At 31.6% G+C, this 20,387-nt stretch overlaps 1 protein-coding gene across 1 annotated transcript in view; it reads right to left on the bottom strand.

The window, feature by feature from the left end:
- The window catches only part of LOC145332693 (uncharacterized), a 109,714-nt gene that overhangs the window by 20,569 nt on the left and 68,758 nt on the right, over nucleotides 1-20,387 (bottom strand). Inside the window, exons 29-38 of the mRNA XM_080177711.1 lie at nucleotides 13,975-14,044; nucleotides 13,554-13,603; nucleotides 12,971-13,071; nucleotides 11,686-11,759; nucleotides 11,309-11,383; nucleotides 11,022-11,078; nucleotides 8,521-8,595; nucleotides 6,268-6,288; nucleotides 5,821-5,882; nucleotides 292-334 (exon numbers count right to left, since the gene is read on the bottom strand). Of these exons, the coding sequence (XP_080033837.1) occupies nucleotides 292-334; nucleotides 5,821-5,882; nucleotides 6,268-6,288; nucleotides 8,521-8,595; nucleotides 11,022-11,078; nucleotides 11,309-11,383; nucleotides 11,686-11,759; nucleotides 12,971-13,071; nucleotides 13,554-13,603; nucleotides 13,975-14,044 (628 nt within the window). The remainder of the gene's footprint in view (nucleotides 1-291; nucleotides 335-5,820; nucleotides 5,883-6,267; nucleotides 6,289-8,520; nucleotides 8,596-11,021; nucleotides 11,079-11,308; nucleotides 11,384-11,685; nucleotides 11,760-12,970; nucleotides 13,072-13,553; nucleotides 13,604-13,974; nucleotides 14,045-20,387) is intronic.

Raw genomic sequence — 20,387 nt, 5'->3', positions numbered from 1 at the left:
TATGGATATTGTCATCCTTGTTAGAAGCGAAACTTTTATTTAATTAGGATCGGTCAGTCCTGTTTATAAAAAGATACAATATTATAAGCGAGGCATCTCTATAATCAAATACTAAAAATGAAAGTATGTCCTATTTACTGTATCTTGTATTACGTAATTTGCAACAAATTTGTGTATAACTGTATTTATACTTAAGTTTTGACACTCTACCTGTGTTAATTTTCTACTGTTTGATTTCAGAGTTTTGCTTTTATGGATGTTATTATCCTTGTATTTTAATACAAAATTTACCTTTACTAATTTAGTCTTAGCTTGTTGTCTTTCTAATTCATCCCTTAATACAAAATAATAATAAAAAATATTGTTTAACTAATTTTTGTCCGTTTCTAAAAATAATATTGGACAGCGGAAAGTCCCATGTATGACGTCATAAAAATACGTCTATCATTTATCTCTTTTTTTAAGCGTTTTCTTTCCCACTTTTTCTCTCATCCTTCAGACGTATTTTTATGACGTCACACATGACACATTACGCTGTCCCTGAAAATATTATCCTAGTTTATACTAACAAAGCTACTTTACAATTTCAATGTCCGTTTGTCCGTTCAGAGGGAAGCATGATTTTCTCAGCTGATATTCAGTAATAGTTATGTATCGCATCGTATTATAAACACATTTCCGCAGATATAAAATGTACAATTATAAAATTAAATTTAAAACTAGTTTTTTAAAGCCCAAAGTCAAGGACTTAAAAAAACTGGTTTCAATCTTGTGATTGTACATTTTTATATTCGTAGAAAACTGGATAAAATAGGACGCTGTTTATAATTTTTCAGTATGGCTCAAATTTTAAAAATTGAAAAAAAATTCTATGAGGATAACGCCAAAAAACAATTACATTTAAAATAAGACAAATTGTGAAAAACATATTACAAGAATCACGAAACCTTGTAGGCTAGAAAATTTTTACAATTTAACGTACGGACATTCCGAAATTATAGATTAGCTTCGATACTAGTAATATATTCTACTTAAAATATTATTTTTAAAAAAACTTTTATTTATAGTTATAGAATAGAATAAAAACAATGGAAAAAGTTTTTTGAGATAAAAAAGCATAATTCTAAATGTAGTTTTCTTGTAATACTTTTGTTAATGTTGAGTGGGGGTGCAGGGAGGAAGGGAGGGGACATTGGACTGGAAACTATACTGGTACCCAAAGTTTTATATATGTTTTATTTTTATGGCTTTAGCTGATTGGTTGGTTCAAACTAGCATTGTAAATTATGTAAGATTATATTAACCAATAATCCTATAATACAGAAGTTTTATTTTTTATCATAATTTTATATAATCTATAAATTTATCGTACATTGTCTTATCCCTGAAAGTCCCTGAGTGTGTGGGAGGGGGGAGGAGAGGTTTGTCCGCCCTCCCCCATCCATGTTTTGATTATTTATAGTCACGACTGGGGGTAGGGGTTGGGTTAAAGGAGAAAAACAAAGTAACTTTTAATGTTCACTATATAATAAGGAATCAAGGTATAGGAAAATGGCGGATAATTAAAAAACCCTTTCCAATTTTTATTGGCTTCAAGCCCAAGCCAACTATCAATAATCTGGAATGAAACCAATAATAGCTTTTTTATTAAAGTAATCAGATTTTATACAGAGTGAAAGGGGACAATGGACTCTTAATTACACTATTCCCCAAAGTTTTATATCAATGTTTTTTATTCATTGGCGTAACAACTTTGGGGACTCTAGTGAATTTTGATTAGTTGGATCATTAAGTTTGAGTTTTCAAACGTTTCAACCACTAATTGTAATTTGCAATTTGCATCATTGTGGATGTGCATCAATTTATCGGTCATTGTTATATCCCTTTAGATATATGGATTTTATTTACTATTTAAAAAAAAATTAATTTTAAAAACTAAATTGAACATTGTAGCGGGCTTAAATAACGATACCCTATCCACCACCTTTACCCTATCCCATACCCTCCAACCGAATGAACGAAATGACTAATCAATGAGGATCAATGTAGCAACCTAAATTGACAACACATTTCCCCTGTAATATTATCTATATATATTCTAACTTATCCCAATATTCCTGACTATACAAGATTATATAAGAGGTCACCACTGAAGATAAAGTAATAAGGAAATATTCAATATAACAGGGTAGGAATATATAAATATGTGTATTATTCAATATTATCATGTCTGATTTATTTATGATTTTTTCTTGTAAGATGAATAAATCATTTAAAACGCAGATATTATGACAGGAAAAATTGTCGTAGATTTTGGTTGCTGACGTTTACATCACTTATTGGTCAGTGCGTTAATCTAGTAGGAGTGGAGGGGTAAAGATGGGTTCGCTCGTTTTTTTTAGCCAGGTAAAGGTTTCTCTGTATTAGAGTACATGATAATCTGGTGTAAATCACTAAATATACTGCGAACCGATCGGGTTCTCCTTAACAGGGTAGCTTCTCATAGGTCCTGGAAAGGTTTATAACTATTTTGGGGGAGGGTACCACCACCCTCCCAAGAGAGATCGCCCCGAGAAAAAAATTCCCCCCCCCCACAAAAAAAATTTGTAATCTTTTAAGACTAAAATTTAAAATGGGGGGCACCCCCCCTTAAAAAAATTTCTACTTACTTTTTCTTTTAAAATCTAAAATATAAAATTGGGTTATCAATATGACTCTCCTCTCCTCAAGTACCCCAAGAGGCCTCTAGGGGCGTAGCTGCTAGTGCTGAAGATAAAGTAAGAAGAAATATTAAATAGAACAGAGCAGGAAAGATTTAAGAATAAACTTTTGGTTTTCACAAATACACGTTTATAATAAAAAAAGATATTAAAATGTTGTTTCTTTAAATACAGGATTTTGAGATTTTATTTTAGATAAAAAACTTCTTGGAACCCATGGAGAGTATGTCAATTGGTCCGGTGGTCACCGACATATAAAGTAAATTACAGACAGACAATCATCCTAACTTTTTTGAATGAGGATAACCAAATATTTAATGAAAGTATTGACTAATTCTGTAAAAACTTTCTCAATCTATAATGAAAAATCAACTTTCAAATCCCTCCAAAAAAAATATTTTGGGGCTTATTTGTATTTTTAGCTCGTAGTATCTACGGGTGTCAGAGTATATTTCTGACATACCTTTCAAAAATACATTAAAAACAGTTGAAGTAAGTAACCAAAATAGGCAACACTGTAGGAACACCTAATCTTACATAAAGCAAGTAACCAAAATAGAAGAGACTGTGGAAACACCTAATCATAGAAAATTTTTGCCCAAGGGGGAATTTATTGCTCGATATGACGAAATCGCGTACACTGCTATTATTTTCTTAATCTTTTGTATAGTATAGAATCATCTGTAGATATGGTTTTCCTATTTCTAATTGCTTATTTTAATCTGGAAAAGGTTAAGTTTTAATTTTCTATTAGTTTTAGGGTAGGTGACACTATGGGAACACCTAATCTTACATTAAGTAAGTAACCAAAATAGGATTTAAGCTGAATAGAAAGGACACACAGACACATAGAAAAGAAGAATATAAAAAGCTAAAGGTGTTTGTTTAAAACAACTAGACAAAAAATAATTTTAGCCATAGTTTTTCGTTTATTAGATATACAGCATCTTGATAATTATTCAGTCATAACCATTTTATATAATGCATTTCAGCGTTTGATAATAGTTTTAGAAAGCGACTAAAAAGCCTTAAACCTTCCCGTGACCTATCTAAAGCTTCCTTAAAATAAAGAACTTTATCAGCTTACTAGTTAGCAATATCTTAAAGGTCAAACATAAAAAAATCCTTACCACTTTATTTAATGGAACAAGAGTTTTTGCCCCAAGCATGTATGGGCTTTGCATTCAAAGGATTCGGGGAGAAAAATAGCATAAAACCATTCAATGGCTTCAATTTAGTTTAAAATAGACTAAAACCATCTTAACAGACAGACAAAAACTAACTTTTTTTTCTCACATATTAAGATTTTTGAGACATATACTAAAGATACGTTTTCCCCATATATTAATTAATAACCGATTTGTATGCCATCGGAAATGTTCATCTTGGAAAATTAAAATAAAATAATAAAGATGAATAGCTATTTGTAACTCTATCCACGGGGTCTTTGAAAATTCACCAATAGCGTCGAAAATACAAACACAGCCAAGTCACTACAAAAAGGCAGAAAGCATTTTGCAAGCAGACGAAAAAGGTCCCCGCCACTTAAGCCAGGTAGTTGTCTGGATAAAATATCTATACTTATACATTTTCGCTATTTTTTACTTTTGCTACATTTATAAAACATATAACACCAAAAAAAGAATATATAAAGAAGTCAAGACTTACAGGGTTAGGAGGGGATAAGTCAATGGCGATTAAAATGATGTACATCATCAATGATGACATACAAAATTACCACTTATATAAGTTTCAATCAGTGGTTGAAACGTTTAGACACACAAAATTAAATACAAGTCCCCAAAGTTGTTAAGCCAACCAATAAGAAAGCGTTATTATAAAACTTTGGGTGCTGATGTATAAAGGGATAAGACAATGGACAATAATGAAATCACCCCCCCCCCCCCCCCCAGTCATTTTATGTGATATTCTGCCTTTCATAACTTAAAATTTGGGAATATTAATATTGTAGATTAATTTTAGCAGCCATTATCTTATCCCTTCCTGAATTTAATCTTATTCTTATATAATTCTTTTTATAAATAAGAAAAATATAAAAGCATTCATAGTTTTTTTTGAGTACCTTCGTAGTAAAGATACTTAATACCAATGAATGAACTTTTGGGGTTAGTATATATAACAGTCCGATGCTATCTCCCTTCCTGTAAATACTTAAACTTAGTGGAATCTACCCAATAAAATTCAGACTAATATCTTTTATAGCTGATGTGAAAATCTCTATTGCTTTTAAAATCAACCAATAGCGTCGGGAATATTAACACAGCCAAGTCGCTACACAAAAGAGCAGAAATCAATTTGCTAGCAGACGAAAAAGGTCCCTAACAGGGGGATCCACGTAGTGGTCTGATTATACATCTATGATACAACAATTTGTTAGGATTATTCCTACCCTGTGTTCCTATTGGTTGAATTAAGTAATTAGGGATCTAAACTTTCTATATCTATTCTAATTTCGGATGCATCTGTGAATGAGCAAACTTTCCAATAAAACATTTACAATTAATGTGAAGAAATTATAAGAACTATCTATCTATCTGTCTGTCTGTGTGTCTGTCTGTTTGTCTGTTTGTGTGTCTGTGTGTCTGTGTGTCTGTCTGTCTGTCTATCTATCTATCTATCTATCTATCTATCTATCTATCTATCTATCTATCTATCTATCTATCTATCTATCTATCTATCTATCTATCTATCTATCTATCTATCTATCTATGTATCTATCTATCTATGTATCTATGTATCTATGTATCTATGTATCTATCTATCTATCTATCTATCTATCTATCTATCTATCTATCTATCTATCTATCTATCTATCTATCTATCTATCTATCTATCTATCTATCTATCTATCTATCTATCTATCTATCTATCTATCTATCTATCTATCTAACTATCTATCTATCTATCTATCTATCTATCTATCTATCTATCTATCTATCTATCTATCTATCTATCTATCTATCTATCTATCTATCTATCTATCTATCTATCTATCTATCTATCTATCTATCTATCTATCTATCTATCTATCTATCTATCTATCTATCTATCTATCTATCTATCTATTAGCCTAGTTTACCTTAGTTGATTATTTTCTTTGGTTAAAAGTTCTTTAACTTGAGAAGTACCCCGTGAAAGATCCTGATTTCACAACCAGTGTTGCCATGTGTTTTATCTGCTATTATCTCAGCTTCTATTTGTGCTAAAGTGCTAAAAAAAATGTGCTTGTCCCCTCTTTCATAAAGTATTTCCAACTATAAATCAGTCAAAGTCATATTTTGTTTCCTTCACCCTTTTATTTTACAACCTTTGTTTTTAGGTCCTTTTAACTTTAAAGTTCAAAGCCCCCCCCCCCCCCTTGATTTTCAGGGTTAAAATAAGATAAAATAGCCTTTAAAATAACGCCATGGAAAAATAACACCCCCACTTTATTTCAATATATTAAAAAAATCAGGGGGAGGTACTGTGCTTTGGGGAAAAACACTAACTTTAGTTTAAATAAAAAATATTTGGCAACCCTGATAACCTCAAATAGATTCTCTTTCTCCTAGAAACAAAACATACAATTCTTAATAGCACCAGGGAAAAGGGAATGGGATTCTGACAAACAAAAAACAAAACATACAATTCTTAGTAGCACCAGGGAAAAGGGAATGATATTCTGACAAACAATTCTAAAGGAAAATTTCCTTGACTTGACTTGAAAGGTATTCTGTCTCGTAAGACACTACCGCAAAATGACTTCGTCTTTCAGTTTCTCCCAGCATATTTTTGGTGTCCGTTTTTGGTTAAATGGTATACTCTTCTTTGGTTTTTCTATGGTCAACGTCATTTTCTTTGGTTTGTGGTCTGACAATGAGTTTTCTCCAACTGTGCAAATTTTTCTGACTAGTTTATGTCTTTGGTTATTGCGCATGAGGAATCCATCTAGTTCATACCATCTTCTAAGGGCCGGGTTGAACCATGTTCCTCTCCTTTTGTGATTGAAAAAACTGTTTACAAAACATAAGTTGTTTTCTTCACAAAACTCTATCAGTTCTTGACCTTGTCTGTTTGTCTGTCTCAATCCAAACTTTCCACACACTCCTGCTCTGTCCTCATTGGCTCCAATGTGTGCGTTAAAGTCTCCTCCCACTATTAGAACTTCATCTTTGTTTGCCCATTCTGTGTGTACTCTCAGGTCCTCTCTAGCTTCCTCTATTTCTGCTTCATTGTTTCCCTTCCACACTGGCATGTATGTGGCTGTGAGGGAATGTCCTAGGGATTTGATAGAAATTGTTCTCTCATTGCACTTGGTGCGTTAGCCATTTTCGCACCAAGACTCTAGTGTGCGACCCCTTAAAAGTATTGCAGCTCTGTTGGTGTAGGTGATAGCTGTTAGGTTTTCATTTTCCCCTAACCAAATTGTCCCTTGACTCTCGCTCTTTACTTCAGAAATTAAAACTGCGTCCCAATTGTTCTTGTTAGCTCTGTCTGCCATTGCTCTCAGTCTCCTTCTGTTCTGTTGTCTTAGTGATACTCGCTGAGCATTCCAGGTGATGATATTTAGGGCCTGGTCTGTTCTCCTGTTCTGGTCAGTATTTTCTCTGGCTTGTCTCTTTTCTGTTCTCCTGGTATTCCTCCTTTCTCGTCTCCGTCTCTTTCCCTCCTCTGTCTTGTCTCTGTGTCCTGGGTTGGGGTGGATTGTCCTTAATTTTATTTTAATCTCAGCCTCTGTTCTTCGTCTGTCTTTGGAAGTAGTAGTAGAAAGTGTATTGATGGTCTTAAGCCGACATGTTTTTAAAGAGGGAAAGGATTTGGCTAGTTTCCATTCCCTCTGTTGCCAAAAAAGGTATCTGGCGGTTCTTTCTGCACGAAATACATCTCCAGACTTCTCCTCCTTGGCCTCCTGGCCTGTTTGCCACTCCCGGGTGGGAGTGTTCCCGCTTGCACCACTGGGAGGTCTGACCATACCACAACCCCCTTCCGCTTTTCCTCCCCATCTTACCCTCCCATCTTCCATTACATGAAAAAACAAAATATATTTCCACCTTACTTTCAAAGGTTTAGTGATTTTTTGTAGAATTTATTGTTAGAATAGCTACCCCTGAGAAGCACATACATACCTCTTCTATGGCTTATTATTTTGGAAACTAATAGTTCAAATATATTAAATATTTGATAAATGTACCCATTGTTTTTGAGCTAACTTATCAGATTTTGTTCTTAAACTTTAGGTACTAGCGTAATTTAGTGTCCCCTGCCTCCCTGAGAAATTTAGGTTAAATAAAACAAATTTTACATTTCTAGAAATAAAAATTCATGAATTATTTAGAAATACAGAAGAATGTGAAAAAAGGCAAATAAAGTTTTTTTCCAATTCAATAAATAAAATGAATATTTTTTATATTTAATTCGAAAAAACTACTCATTCGTTAATAAAACATTATTGGGAACTTTTATTGAAGCTCGATTGGTAGGTGTAAACTAGCAGTGTCCCAATTTCCAACCATTATTTTAATCCTTCAATATCCCTAATTTTATATTGAGATTCCAGCACCAGAGGCCTCTAGGGGAACCTGATGGAAGAGGGGAAGTATCGACCCTTCACTTTAAAAATTATATTTTTACGTAAGTCAATATTTTTTTCCGGGGGATTTTGGGTGAGATCTCTTTTTTCTCAAAAATAATAATATACCTTTCCTGCACCTATAAGTTAGTAAGTTCTTAAGTTACAGATCCACCTACAGACATCCTGATACTTTTAAATAGGAATTATTGCTGTTTTTTTTATGTTTACCTTGTACAAAAGATCTCTAAGCAATTCACATTCTCTTTTTCTCTCTGCGTTTTCTTTCTTCATTTTTTCATACAACTAAAAATAATAGTTATTTTTCGCATCGTATTATAAACAGCTTTCCTCGGATATAAAATGTACAATTATAAGATTAAAACCACCTAGGGGCTAAAAAAACTGGTTTTAATCTTATAATTGTACATTTTATATTCGTAGAAAGCTGGATATAATACGATGCTAGACATAGTTTTTCCGTATGGATAAGAACCGGTTCCTATCCACCGGATTCCAATGAATACTAGAAAACTATGTTATCTTACTAGCAGATGCGCCTCTAGATGCCTAGAATCATTTTCAATTTTAAACCTTCCCAGGACACATGAGAACTTTTAATGTAAAGGCGAAACATATCGGTTCAGCGGTTACAGACATCCTTCGGTATAGACAGACAGACACAGATCCTGTTACTTTATTTTAAGGACTAGCGGCTTTGCCCCCAGCCTCTAGGGGCTTTCCCCACTCCACCACTATTTTAAATTATTAAAAAAAAAATGTGGGGGAATTTTTTGTTTTTGTGTGGGTTGGGTGTGTCCCATACCCCACGAAAATAGCCTAAAACCACCACTGGACCTGAAGAATAGAATCCGATCGGTTCAGTGGTTATCGAGATCTTAAGGGAAAGAAGGACAGACATCAGTCTACTTTGTATTACAGTATACAATATCATTGATCATAAGAAGTCTTATAAAAAATCTATAGGACTATTTTATATAGCAGCCGAGTTAATCAGACTTCAGCGGGTAAATCGAGTTACATATTCTAATCCTAATTTTATTTGTTATGAGAATGTTCACAGTAAATTTTAGAAGCCATGTTTAAAATAGGTCAACTACAAAAAATGTGTACTGCACTATATTTGATTTTACAAAATAATTTAATTAAATATCCCAGCTTTCAATAAGATATTATAACAATGGATTTATTATCACTCGGATCTTACACCAGATTATTATGTACTTTAATAAAGTGAAACTCGCAGCTGGCTAAAATAAAGATTCACTCTTCACCCCATCCCCTCCTACTGGATGAACAAACTGACCAATGTTAGAAACCCATATTATTGACGCCATTTTCCCCCTGTCATAAATATCCATGTATATTCAAAGTCCATTACTATAACTTAGGTTTACTGCAATGATAGGGCCTATGAAGATAATTATGATTGTACACATTTATAAAAAAAAATATAATCCTGTCTCTATTGTATATTAACCCAAAATCTTAAGTCTAGTAGGTATATTCCTTTAAAAGTAGAGCCTAGTCAGTTCAGCGGTTAGACATACAGACAGACGGACGTTGTCACCATCAAAAGATATCTATAAAACTTCCCTGAAAAGTACATCCAATTAGACCAGCAATTTTGAAGATGTTTGAATTAAGCCAAAAAACAATGGCCTCCAGGGGCATATGAGAAAAATGGGTAAAGGTTAATTCTACCGCCCACTTTGAGTTTAGTTTTAAACAGAAAAGGAAATATTTTTTTTTGAGGGGGGATTTTTCTAGAAGTTTTTCTTTGAAGGATTAGGATACCCTCCCACAAAATAGTTTAAAACCTTCTCTGGACCTATGAGATGGTTCTTAAAAAAAACATATTGGTTCAGATATTTTGATATATATTTCTTTCAATGGTAATTCCCTTATAAACCTGATTTTTGAAAATTGACAATAAATCATTTAAAATTTGTAATATCAACGAAACATTTGATTTATGTTTTACTTCAGAAATGATTTTAAAAATATACTTTTTATACTTTACTTAAACTAGATTATTCATTTGTTTTAAGTAAAAACAAACTTCAAAACATCCCCTATTGCTCAAAGAATCATCATTACAAATGCGATTTAAATTAAAATAAACAGGGAGGGAGGGTACATTAGACTGTTTATTGCTCTAGTCCCCAAAAAACGTTTTCTTATTCGTTGACTTAACAACTTTGGGGACTTTAATTCAATGGTTAATTAAGTGTTCAAACGTCCTAACCACTAATTGTAATTCATTGGGGATGTACATTAATTTATCGGCCATTGTCTGATCCCTTTAGATCCAAGGTTACAACATGGGCTTTATGTTTATACCAAGGATCTTAAGGGATAAGACAATGTAAGATTAGTTATTTCTTGTATCGTATTATGAACGGCTTTCCGCGGATATATAAACTAGTTTTAATCTTATGATTGTACATTTTCATATTCGTAGTAAACTGGATATAATACGATGCTAGACATAGTTTTTTCGTATGGATAAGAACCGGTTCCTATCCACCGGATTCGAATGAATTAATCTTAATCCCATATGATGTACATAAAAATTACTCCCTCTTTAGATTACAACTATTGGTTGAAACGTTCGAAACCAACCAATCAAAGTTCAATAAAAGTACCCAAAGTTTTTGAGCTTTTTGAGATGATACGATTAAAAAACTTTGGGAACTGGAAAGATATACCTGCAGAATTTCATTTTTCTCCTTTTCGTTCTTCTCCAGCTGACGGCGTATTTCCTTTTCCAATGGATATATTATTACTTGGATGTTACACCAGATTTTCATGTACTCTGATAAAGTGAAACTCGCAGCTGGCTAAATTAACTATTCCCCCATCTATTCCTTTTACCCCATCAACTCCTACTTGATGAACGAACTGGCCAATAAATGAGTTCCATGTTAGCAACCTAAATAATCGACAATTTTTCCCTTGTCCAAATATCCATGTATATTCTATATCCATTTTCCTTCTCCTTTTCTTCTTTAGTCGCTTTTTCAGCGGCAAGCTGCTCCATAAGCCGTTGCTGCTCCTCTGCAATTTTATCCTGAAAAAATAGTCTTCTACTAAAATAAAAAAATGAAAAGATTACCGTCCGTTTGTACGTTTACACACAAAAAAACTCCAAAGAAAGCCTAGAATAGTTAATATAAACAGCTTTCCGCGGATATAAAATGTACAATTATAAGATTAAAACCATTTTTTAGCCCCAAAATGCTGAAGGCACGGACTAAGTTTTAATCTTATGATTGTACATTTTAATATTCGTAGAAAACTGGGTATAAATTTTATGATTTTATTACAATATCCGTGGAAAATTTATTTATTTATGCAAAGATTAAACTATACCTCCATTCTCTGTTTTTCCAGTGCATATTTCTTCGCATCTTCTTGCAATTTTTCTGCTAACGCCTCGCTTTCTCCTGATTTTTAAACAAAAATAAGCATTATACAATTCATAGTAGCGAACCACAAAATAATGGATGGGCATATATTGGAGAAAAAATCACGAAAACTTTTATATTCTTTAATATTTATATATTGTAGCTTGACTGACAGACCGACGGACAAAGTAAATTACACAGAACAGCCGAAAAGCTTCGATTTTATATTTTGAAAATGAGTAAATAAACAGAGAGGGAGGGAACAATGGGCTGTTTATTACACTAGTCCCCAAAGTTATAATCTTTCTTATTCGTATTTAAACGTTTCAGCCACTAATTTAAATCTACAGAAGGGGTAATTGTGTATCATTGGGGATGTACAGTACATCCATTTATCGGCTATTGTCTTATACCTTTAGAACCCTGGTAAATGAAAGTTTGGCATTGATTTTAAAAGTTCCTGTAATCAGGAAAATTTGATTTGATTTATCATTCAAATCAATTAAAACTTGATAAACATGTTTTTACAAAACAAATCAATCTTTATTAATGGATGTAGAATATATGTGGACATTATGACAGGGGAAAAGGTCTCGTTAATTTAGCTTGCCATGGAATTTATTTATTGGTCAGTTCGTCCATCTAGTAGGAGAAGAAGGGGATGAGGAAAAGGGGGTGAAAGGCGTAATCGTTATTTTAGCCCGCTGCGTGTTTCATTTTATTAGAAAACATAAAACTCTGTTGTAATATCCAAGTAAAAATATATCCATTTCTTTATTGACATTCTTGTATTATAGAGGTAGGATGTAAGCTTGACTGTCTGTTCTACTATAATGACTTAATCACCACTGGACCTATTTGGTTCTGACACTCTACAAGCGTTATTGTTCATTTGTTTTTCCTTCTGATTTTAGATTCAGAAGCTTCCTTTATAGATGTATAGATCCTTGTTTTACATTATGTAAACATATTCTACTTATTTACCAATTAATGATGAGAATTTTATTTTTCATAAATTCAAAATCAGTAAAACGTTAATAAGCACAAAAATACAAAAAATCATTAGTTATTTATCGAATCGAATTATAGACAGCTTTCCTTGGACAGTGAAGTGGAAAATTGGTATTAATATTATGATTTTTATTTTAATATTCATAGAAAACTAGCTAAAGTACGATCCGATACATGATTTTTCAGTTTAATCTAGTGGATATTAATTGGTTTCGAAGCCATACTGGAAAAAAATTTACCCTTTAATTTAAGCTCTAAAAGTTTTTTCTCATTTTCAAGTTTTTCCATAAGTTGTTGATTTTTCTGCTTGTAATCACTACCGTCAGCTGATATTCGATTACTGGATAGATAGATAGATAAATTAATAGGTAGATGGATGGATAGATTGATAATGAATATATAGATAGATACATAAAACTTCTTGAAATTACTGCCGTCAGCTGATATTCAATAACTAGATTTATCGTTAATTACAGATAGATTGATATATTTATATTAAATTTATCATTATATATATGGATAGATAAATAGATTAATATAAAAAAGATACATAAATAGGTAGATGGATAGATAAATAGTAATATGGATAAATAGATAGATAGTTGGATGGCTAGTTAGATAGATTGATGGATACATACTTGTATAGATAGATAGATAAATATTTATAGGGATGAATATATTGGTGAGTGGGTAGTGATAGGGAGATAAATATATGGATGGATATATAGATATGTAGATGGATAGATAATTATATAGATGATTAATAGATATATAGATGGATAGATAGATGATTTATATATATATAGATAGATAATGTTTTACCTAAGGTCTTCATTAACACTATTCAAACGTTCTTGTAGATTTTGTCTTTCCTAAAAATATAAAATAACTGTTATTAATTAAGAAATTTTTATATATTGCTTCATATTATAGCAAGGGGGGGGGGGGACATTGGACTGTTAATTAAACTGATTCCCAAAGTTTTATAACAACATCTAATTCGTTGGCTTAAAACCTTGTTAAAAACGCAGCGGGCTGGAAAATGATTTTCGGCATTATCCTCTTAGAAATATTTTTTTCAATTTTAAAATTTTTTATAACAATCCCTCCACCCCCTCTACCCATCCCCTTCTTTTTACTTGACGAACAAACTGACCAATAAACGAGGTCCATATTAGCATGCTAAATTGTAGGCAGATTTTCCCCTGTAAATATATCCCCTATTCTATTCCCATCATCATACCTTATCCATTTCTTCAACTAATTTCTGAGCTTCCTCCATTCTTTTCCTGTCAGCTTCTTCCAATTTTTCCCTACAATAAAAAGATTGTTAAAAAAATGGGGTGCTGCTTCTTTTACCACTAGCAAAAATACAACCACTGTGTTTTTGACAAAAAGTGGGTGTGTTTTTGTCAATTTCGTTTTTAGCTGTATTTTTGGCAATATTTTTTCATCCACTGTCAAAATTACACCTTTACTACTGTCAAAAACAAAGTTTTACTGTCATTTTCACATCAATGAAATTTAATGAAGCTGTCAAATTCACAGTTTTGATGAAAAAAAATACGCTTTTCTATAATTAGGGTTAGTCCAAGGGAGGAAGGGGACTTTGTGCTGTTTATTACTCTAGTCCCCAAAGTTTTATCATAACGTTTTCTTATTCGTTGCCTGTACAACTTTTGGGACTTTTATTGAATTTGATTAGTTGAGTGTTCAAACGGTTTAACCACCAATTTTAATCAACAGAATGGTTAATTTTGTGTATCATAATTTGGGGTGTTGCACGTACAACATTGTCTTATCCCTTTAGATCCCATTAAATTTTTGAGTATTTAGTCTTAAAGAAGCTTTATTACGTCTAAATATTTTTAAAACAAGGATGACAACATCTATAAAAGCGAAGCTCTGAAACGGTAGGACAAACGATCATTAACATTTGTAGAGTGCCATAACTTAATAATCATATATAAATGTTTAAAATTAGAAATAAAATTTAAAGCAAATTTGTTGAAAAACTGTGCTAATACAGGATAATGTTTAAGGACATACTAACATTTTTAGGACTTGAGTATAGAGATGCTTTGCTTGTACTTTGTTGTCCTAGGAATCAGTATTTCAAAAATCAGATGAATCGAATAATTCTATCATGTAAAAATTTGCTGTTAAAAAAGTTAAAAATCAACTTGTTTAAAATGGACGTACGGAAATTCTGGTAACGATTATAGAGTTGCTTCGCTTTCTAAATTGTACCTAACTACTACAGGAATCGCCATACAAAGTTTGAAATCGATAGGACAACTTTAACATGCCTAAATTAACGAAAAGAGCTAACCGCTACGGACAGACGGACTGACCGACCCTAATGGATATACATGATGATACACAAAATCACCCCTTCTTTAGATTACAATTAGTGGTTTGAAACATTTGGACACACACCTTAATGAAACTACCAATCATAATTCGAAAAAAGGCTCCAAAGTTGGTAAGCCAAGAAATAAGAAAAAAGTTATAGTAAAACATTGAGGACTAGTGTAAAAAACAAACCCAATGTCCCCTCCCTCCTTGGTTTTATATAATCTAAAATAAATTACACAAAAAAAACTGTTGTGAAATGATTCAATAAGACAAATACATTTTTGTTTATTATCCAGCTTTCTTCTTTTATATAATTCTAATATTTCATATTTTTGGAAGCGTAGCATCTCTATATATATCCTCAGCTACGAGTTAGCCGCGCGTAAGCCTCATTAAAATCGTCATATTAAAATAACTATAAAATGTCTAAACATGTTCCTAAACAGACGATACATCCTTTCAAAATTTTACGATTTAAATTTGAGGTTTTGATAAGTCTTATTAATAAATTATTGATAGATAGACTGAAAGATTGATAGATAGACATAAAGATAGCTTGATAGACATAGAGATTTTAGATAGACAGATAGATAGATAGACAGAAAGATAGATAGACTGAAAGATGGATAGAAAGATAGACAGAAAGATAGATAGACTGAAAGATTGATAGATAGACATAAAAATAGCTTGATAGACATAGAGATTTTAGATAGACAGATAGATAGATAGACAGAAAGATAGATAGACTGAAAGATAGATTGATAGACATAGAGATTTTAGATTGACAGATAGATAGATAGATAAACAGAAAGATAGATTTAAACTGAGACAGATACATAACCACTAGATAATAGGGATAGATAGACTGAAAGATAGATAGATAGACATAGAGATTTTAGCTAGACAGATGGTGGTGGAGGGTGCCCCCCATTATTTATTTTAGTTAAAAAAAACTAAATAAAAAAAAATTAGGGGTGAGGGGATTTTTTTCTTAGAGCGATTCCTTTTGGGAGGGTGATGAACAGGTACTCTTCCCTAAAATAGTTATAAACCTTCTTAGGACCTATGAGAAGCTAACCTGTAAAGGAAAACCTGATCGGTTCAGCGGCTATCCGAGATCTTTCGGTGCAAACATAAGAAGTATGTTAATATTAGTTTATGTACGTGGATGCTTTTGTTTCTGTCTGTTATAAAGAGCTGATATCGTCATTTCATGCATGACAGAATTGTCCTAGTGGTTTATAACTCGTGATTTATACTAGATTATTATTTTACAACTTATTTAATTTCTTTCTTAAACAAGAATAAATAGATATACAGATGTTTAATGGATGTACGGATATTCTAGCAACGATTATAGAGTTGCTACGCTTTCTAAATCGTGACTAAATCACCATGCAAAATTTTAAATTAATGGGACAATTCCAACCTGTTAAGATTAACGTGACGTACAGACCCTAATTATAGAGAAGCTTCACCTTTAACCGTTCAGAAGGTTAGCTTCAAGATGAAATCAATTAGTAGGGTGATCATTTGAAATTATTGCAGAGATTTTACTCTCCACATACAAAAAGACTACTTATGATTTTTACACTTGAATGGAATTGAATATTTTTTATTACTGCTTCATTGTTTTATTAGCTCATCTTTACTGTAGTAGAAAATTCAGATATCCTTGTCTTAAGAAAATTAAAACTCAAGACAATTATTTTTAAATTAAATTCTTTGTTTTATTTCAAAAATGATATTGTTTAGTAATATTAGGAAAGATTTTAAATTAATATTTGAGACACCTAGCGGCAAAATTAAAAACTACATATAATAGAATTTTACAAAAAATTATGCTTTAATTTACTAAAATAGCTAAATGTTTGTGTGTTGTTCCGCCTGTCTGTTATAAAGAGACGTTATCGTCATTTTAGGCATGTTAGAATCGTCCTAGTGGTTTATAACCCCCTTATTATAATTAATATAAATAAGTTTAAGTACAGCTTAGAAGATAGACAGATATATAATATAGCTCCTAGAAAAAATTCATACAATTAAGTTAAGAAAAGCAGAGATTTAAAGGGATAGGACAATGGCCGATAAATTAATGTACTTTACATTCCCAATGATGATACACAAAATTACCCCTTTTGTATATTACAATTAATTAAATTTGCACGCTCTGCTTAATGAACCAAAAAAGTGTCCAAAGTTTTAAATATAAGGAATAAGAAAACATTGGGGACTATTACAATAAACAGCCCAATGCACCCTCCCTCCCTGGGTATATGTATCTGTTGTTTAAGATCTCTCAACCTCTATCATCATAGACCTCATTTAATGGTCAGTTTGTAATACAGTTAGAAGGGGATGGGGGTTTCATTATTTTAGCCAGCTGTGAGCATCACTGATGCAACATCCAAGTAATAATATATGAGAGAGGGGTGTGTCATTAGGCTGTTTATTACAATAGTCCCCAAAGTATTTTAATTATGATTTCTTATGCGTTGACTAAACAACTTTGAAGACTTTTATTTGTTGGTTCATAAAGTTGAGTGTCCTAACATTTCAACCACTAATTGTAATATACTCAACTGTATTTTATTGCAGAGATTTGCAAACGGACGTAACGGATAGCTTTTTTCGTTAGTTAAGGCATGTTATAATTGTCTTATCGATTTCAAACTTTGCATGGTGATTCCTTTAGTAGTTAGGTACGATTTAGAAAGCGTAGCAACTCTATAATCATTACCAAAATGTCCGTACGTCCATTTTAAACATGTTGATTTTTCTACTTTTTTAACAACAAATTTTTATGTGATTTAATTATCCGTTTGATCTGATTTTTGGTATATTGATTCCTAAGACAATAAAGAACAATATTATAAGCGAAGCAACTTTACAATCAAGTCCCAAAAATGTAATTATGTCCATAAACATTATCCTGTATCAAGCAGTTTTTTAACAAATTTACTTACAATTTTGCTTTGACTCTTATACATTTATATTCTGATTATTCAGTTCTGACACTATACAAGTGTTAATGTCCGTTTGAATATTATTATTGTAAAAAGGATATGTTTAGATTGAAATTATTATTTTTTTTAATGAATATATTCTTTCCCATTAAAATATTATATTGTTTAGTAGTTTATAGAAGTGTTAAAAATTATATTTTTGAAGCCTTGTTGCAAGATTAAAAACAACTTATAATAGAATTTTATTAAGACTTCATCATTTAAATTTATTACAACTTTAGTTTCAATACTATTTAGATAGATAGATAGGAAGATAGATAGATAGATAGATAGATAGATAGATAGATAGATAGATATATAGATAGATAGATAGATAGATAGATAGATAGATAGATAGATAGATAGATAGATAGATAGATATATAGATATATAGAGAGATAGATAGATAGATAGATAGATAGATAGATAGATAGATAGATATATAGAGAGATAGATAGATAGATAGATAGATAGATAGATAGATAGATAGATATATAGATAGATTAAAAACAACTTATAATAGAATTTTATTAAGACTTCATCATTTAAATTTATTACAACTTTAGTTTCAATACTATTTAGATAGATAGATAGGAAGATAGATAGATAGATAGATAGATAGATAGATAGATAGATAGATATATAGATAGATAGATAGATAGATAGATAGATAGATAGATAGATAGATAGATAGATAGATAGATAGATATATAGATATATAGAGAGATAGATAGATAGATAGATAGATAGATAGATAGATAGATAGATAGATAGATATATAGATAGATAGATAGATAGATAGATAGATAGATAGATAGATAGATAGATAGATAGATAGATAGATAGATAGATAGATAGATAGATAGATAGATAGATAGATAGATAGATAGATGGATAGATTGATAGATAAATGGATAAACAGATAGATGGATTAATTGATAGATAACTGAGACAAATACTTAACTTGTAGATATTATGGATAGATAGACTGAAAGATAGATAGATAGATTGATAGATAAATGGATAAACAGATAGATGGATTAATTGATAGATAACTGAGACAAATACTTAACTTGTAGATATTATGGATAGATAGACTGAAAGATAGATGGATACAAATATATATATACAGTCTATTGGTGCATGCTTCAAAGTAGCCTCAGGCCAAAAAGTCCATTGAATTAAGATCGGGCTGCTGGGAGGCCACATTTCCTCAGGAACGTGAGTAACCGCAGGATCCAAATTCGCCTAACTTTCAAGCTACCCTTATACACGGAGGCTCTTATTTGGACCACAGTTGAGCTAGAACGACGTTCTTTACCTTTTTAGAAATGGCACGAAGTTTCAGCTTATGAATAGATAGACTGAAAGATAGATAGATACAAATATATATATACAGATAGATAGATAGACTGAAAGATAGATAGACAGAAAAAAAGATTTAAACTGAGACAGATACTTAACTTGTAGATATTATGGATAGATAGACTGAAAGATAGATGGATACAAATATATATATACAGATAGATAGATAGACTGAAAGATAGATAGACAGAAAAAAAGATTTAAACTGAGACAGATACTTAACTTGTAGATATTATGGATAGATAGACTGAAAGATAGATAGATACAAATATATATATACAGATAGATAGACAGACTGAAAGATAGATATACAGATAGATTTAAACTGAGACAGATACTTAACCGCACACTTCTAAATTTTATCCACCACATTATACAAAAGTGTTTTTTCTTTTCAGCTAAATATTCTTGAAGTTATATGAGGGTTTCTAATCTATTGCCTTTTTTATAATACTTTTATTTGATATTAAACAAAAACAATTATGTCCACAGCATTTAAACAAAGAAAAGAGAGAAAAAAAGAGAGAAAGAAAAATGAAAATGGAACTTATGACCAAACCCTTATTATAGAGAATATGAACAATTTATCCATGGATAGATTATTAGCTTGTTATTGCTACCCTACTAGTTGCTCATAATTTTACTTGTTGTGTGATTGTGTGTGTGGGGGGACACTATCCCCCCCCCTCCCTCACACATCATATAATGGACACTTGTTATTGCTGCGCTACTATAGCTAGACCTAATTGATCTTGTTGCGTGATTATGTTGGCATAATGACGTCATACAATACAAATGACCAATGATAGGCCAATATACATTGCAATTGACCAATGGTAAAATATATACTAGCCTATCATTGGTATTTGTATTGTATGACGTCATTTTTTATTAGGCACTATAAGCTGCTTTACTATTGTCACTATAG

This window comes from Acartia tonsa, chromosome 11, assembly GCF_053477335.1.
Source record: "Acartia tonsa isolate MP-2025a chromosome 11, ASM5347733v1, whole genome shotgun sequence".
NCBI lineage: Eukaryota > Metazoa > Arthropoda > Copepoda > Calanoida > Acartiidae > Acartia > Acartia tonsa.
This window is presented reverse-complemented; position numbering and strand designations above follow the sequence as displayed.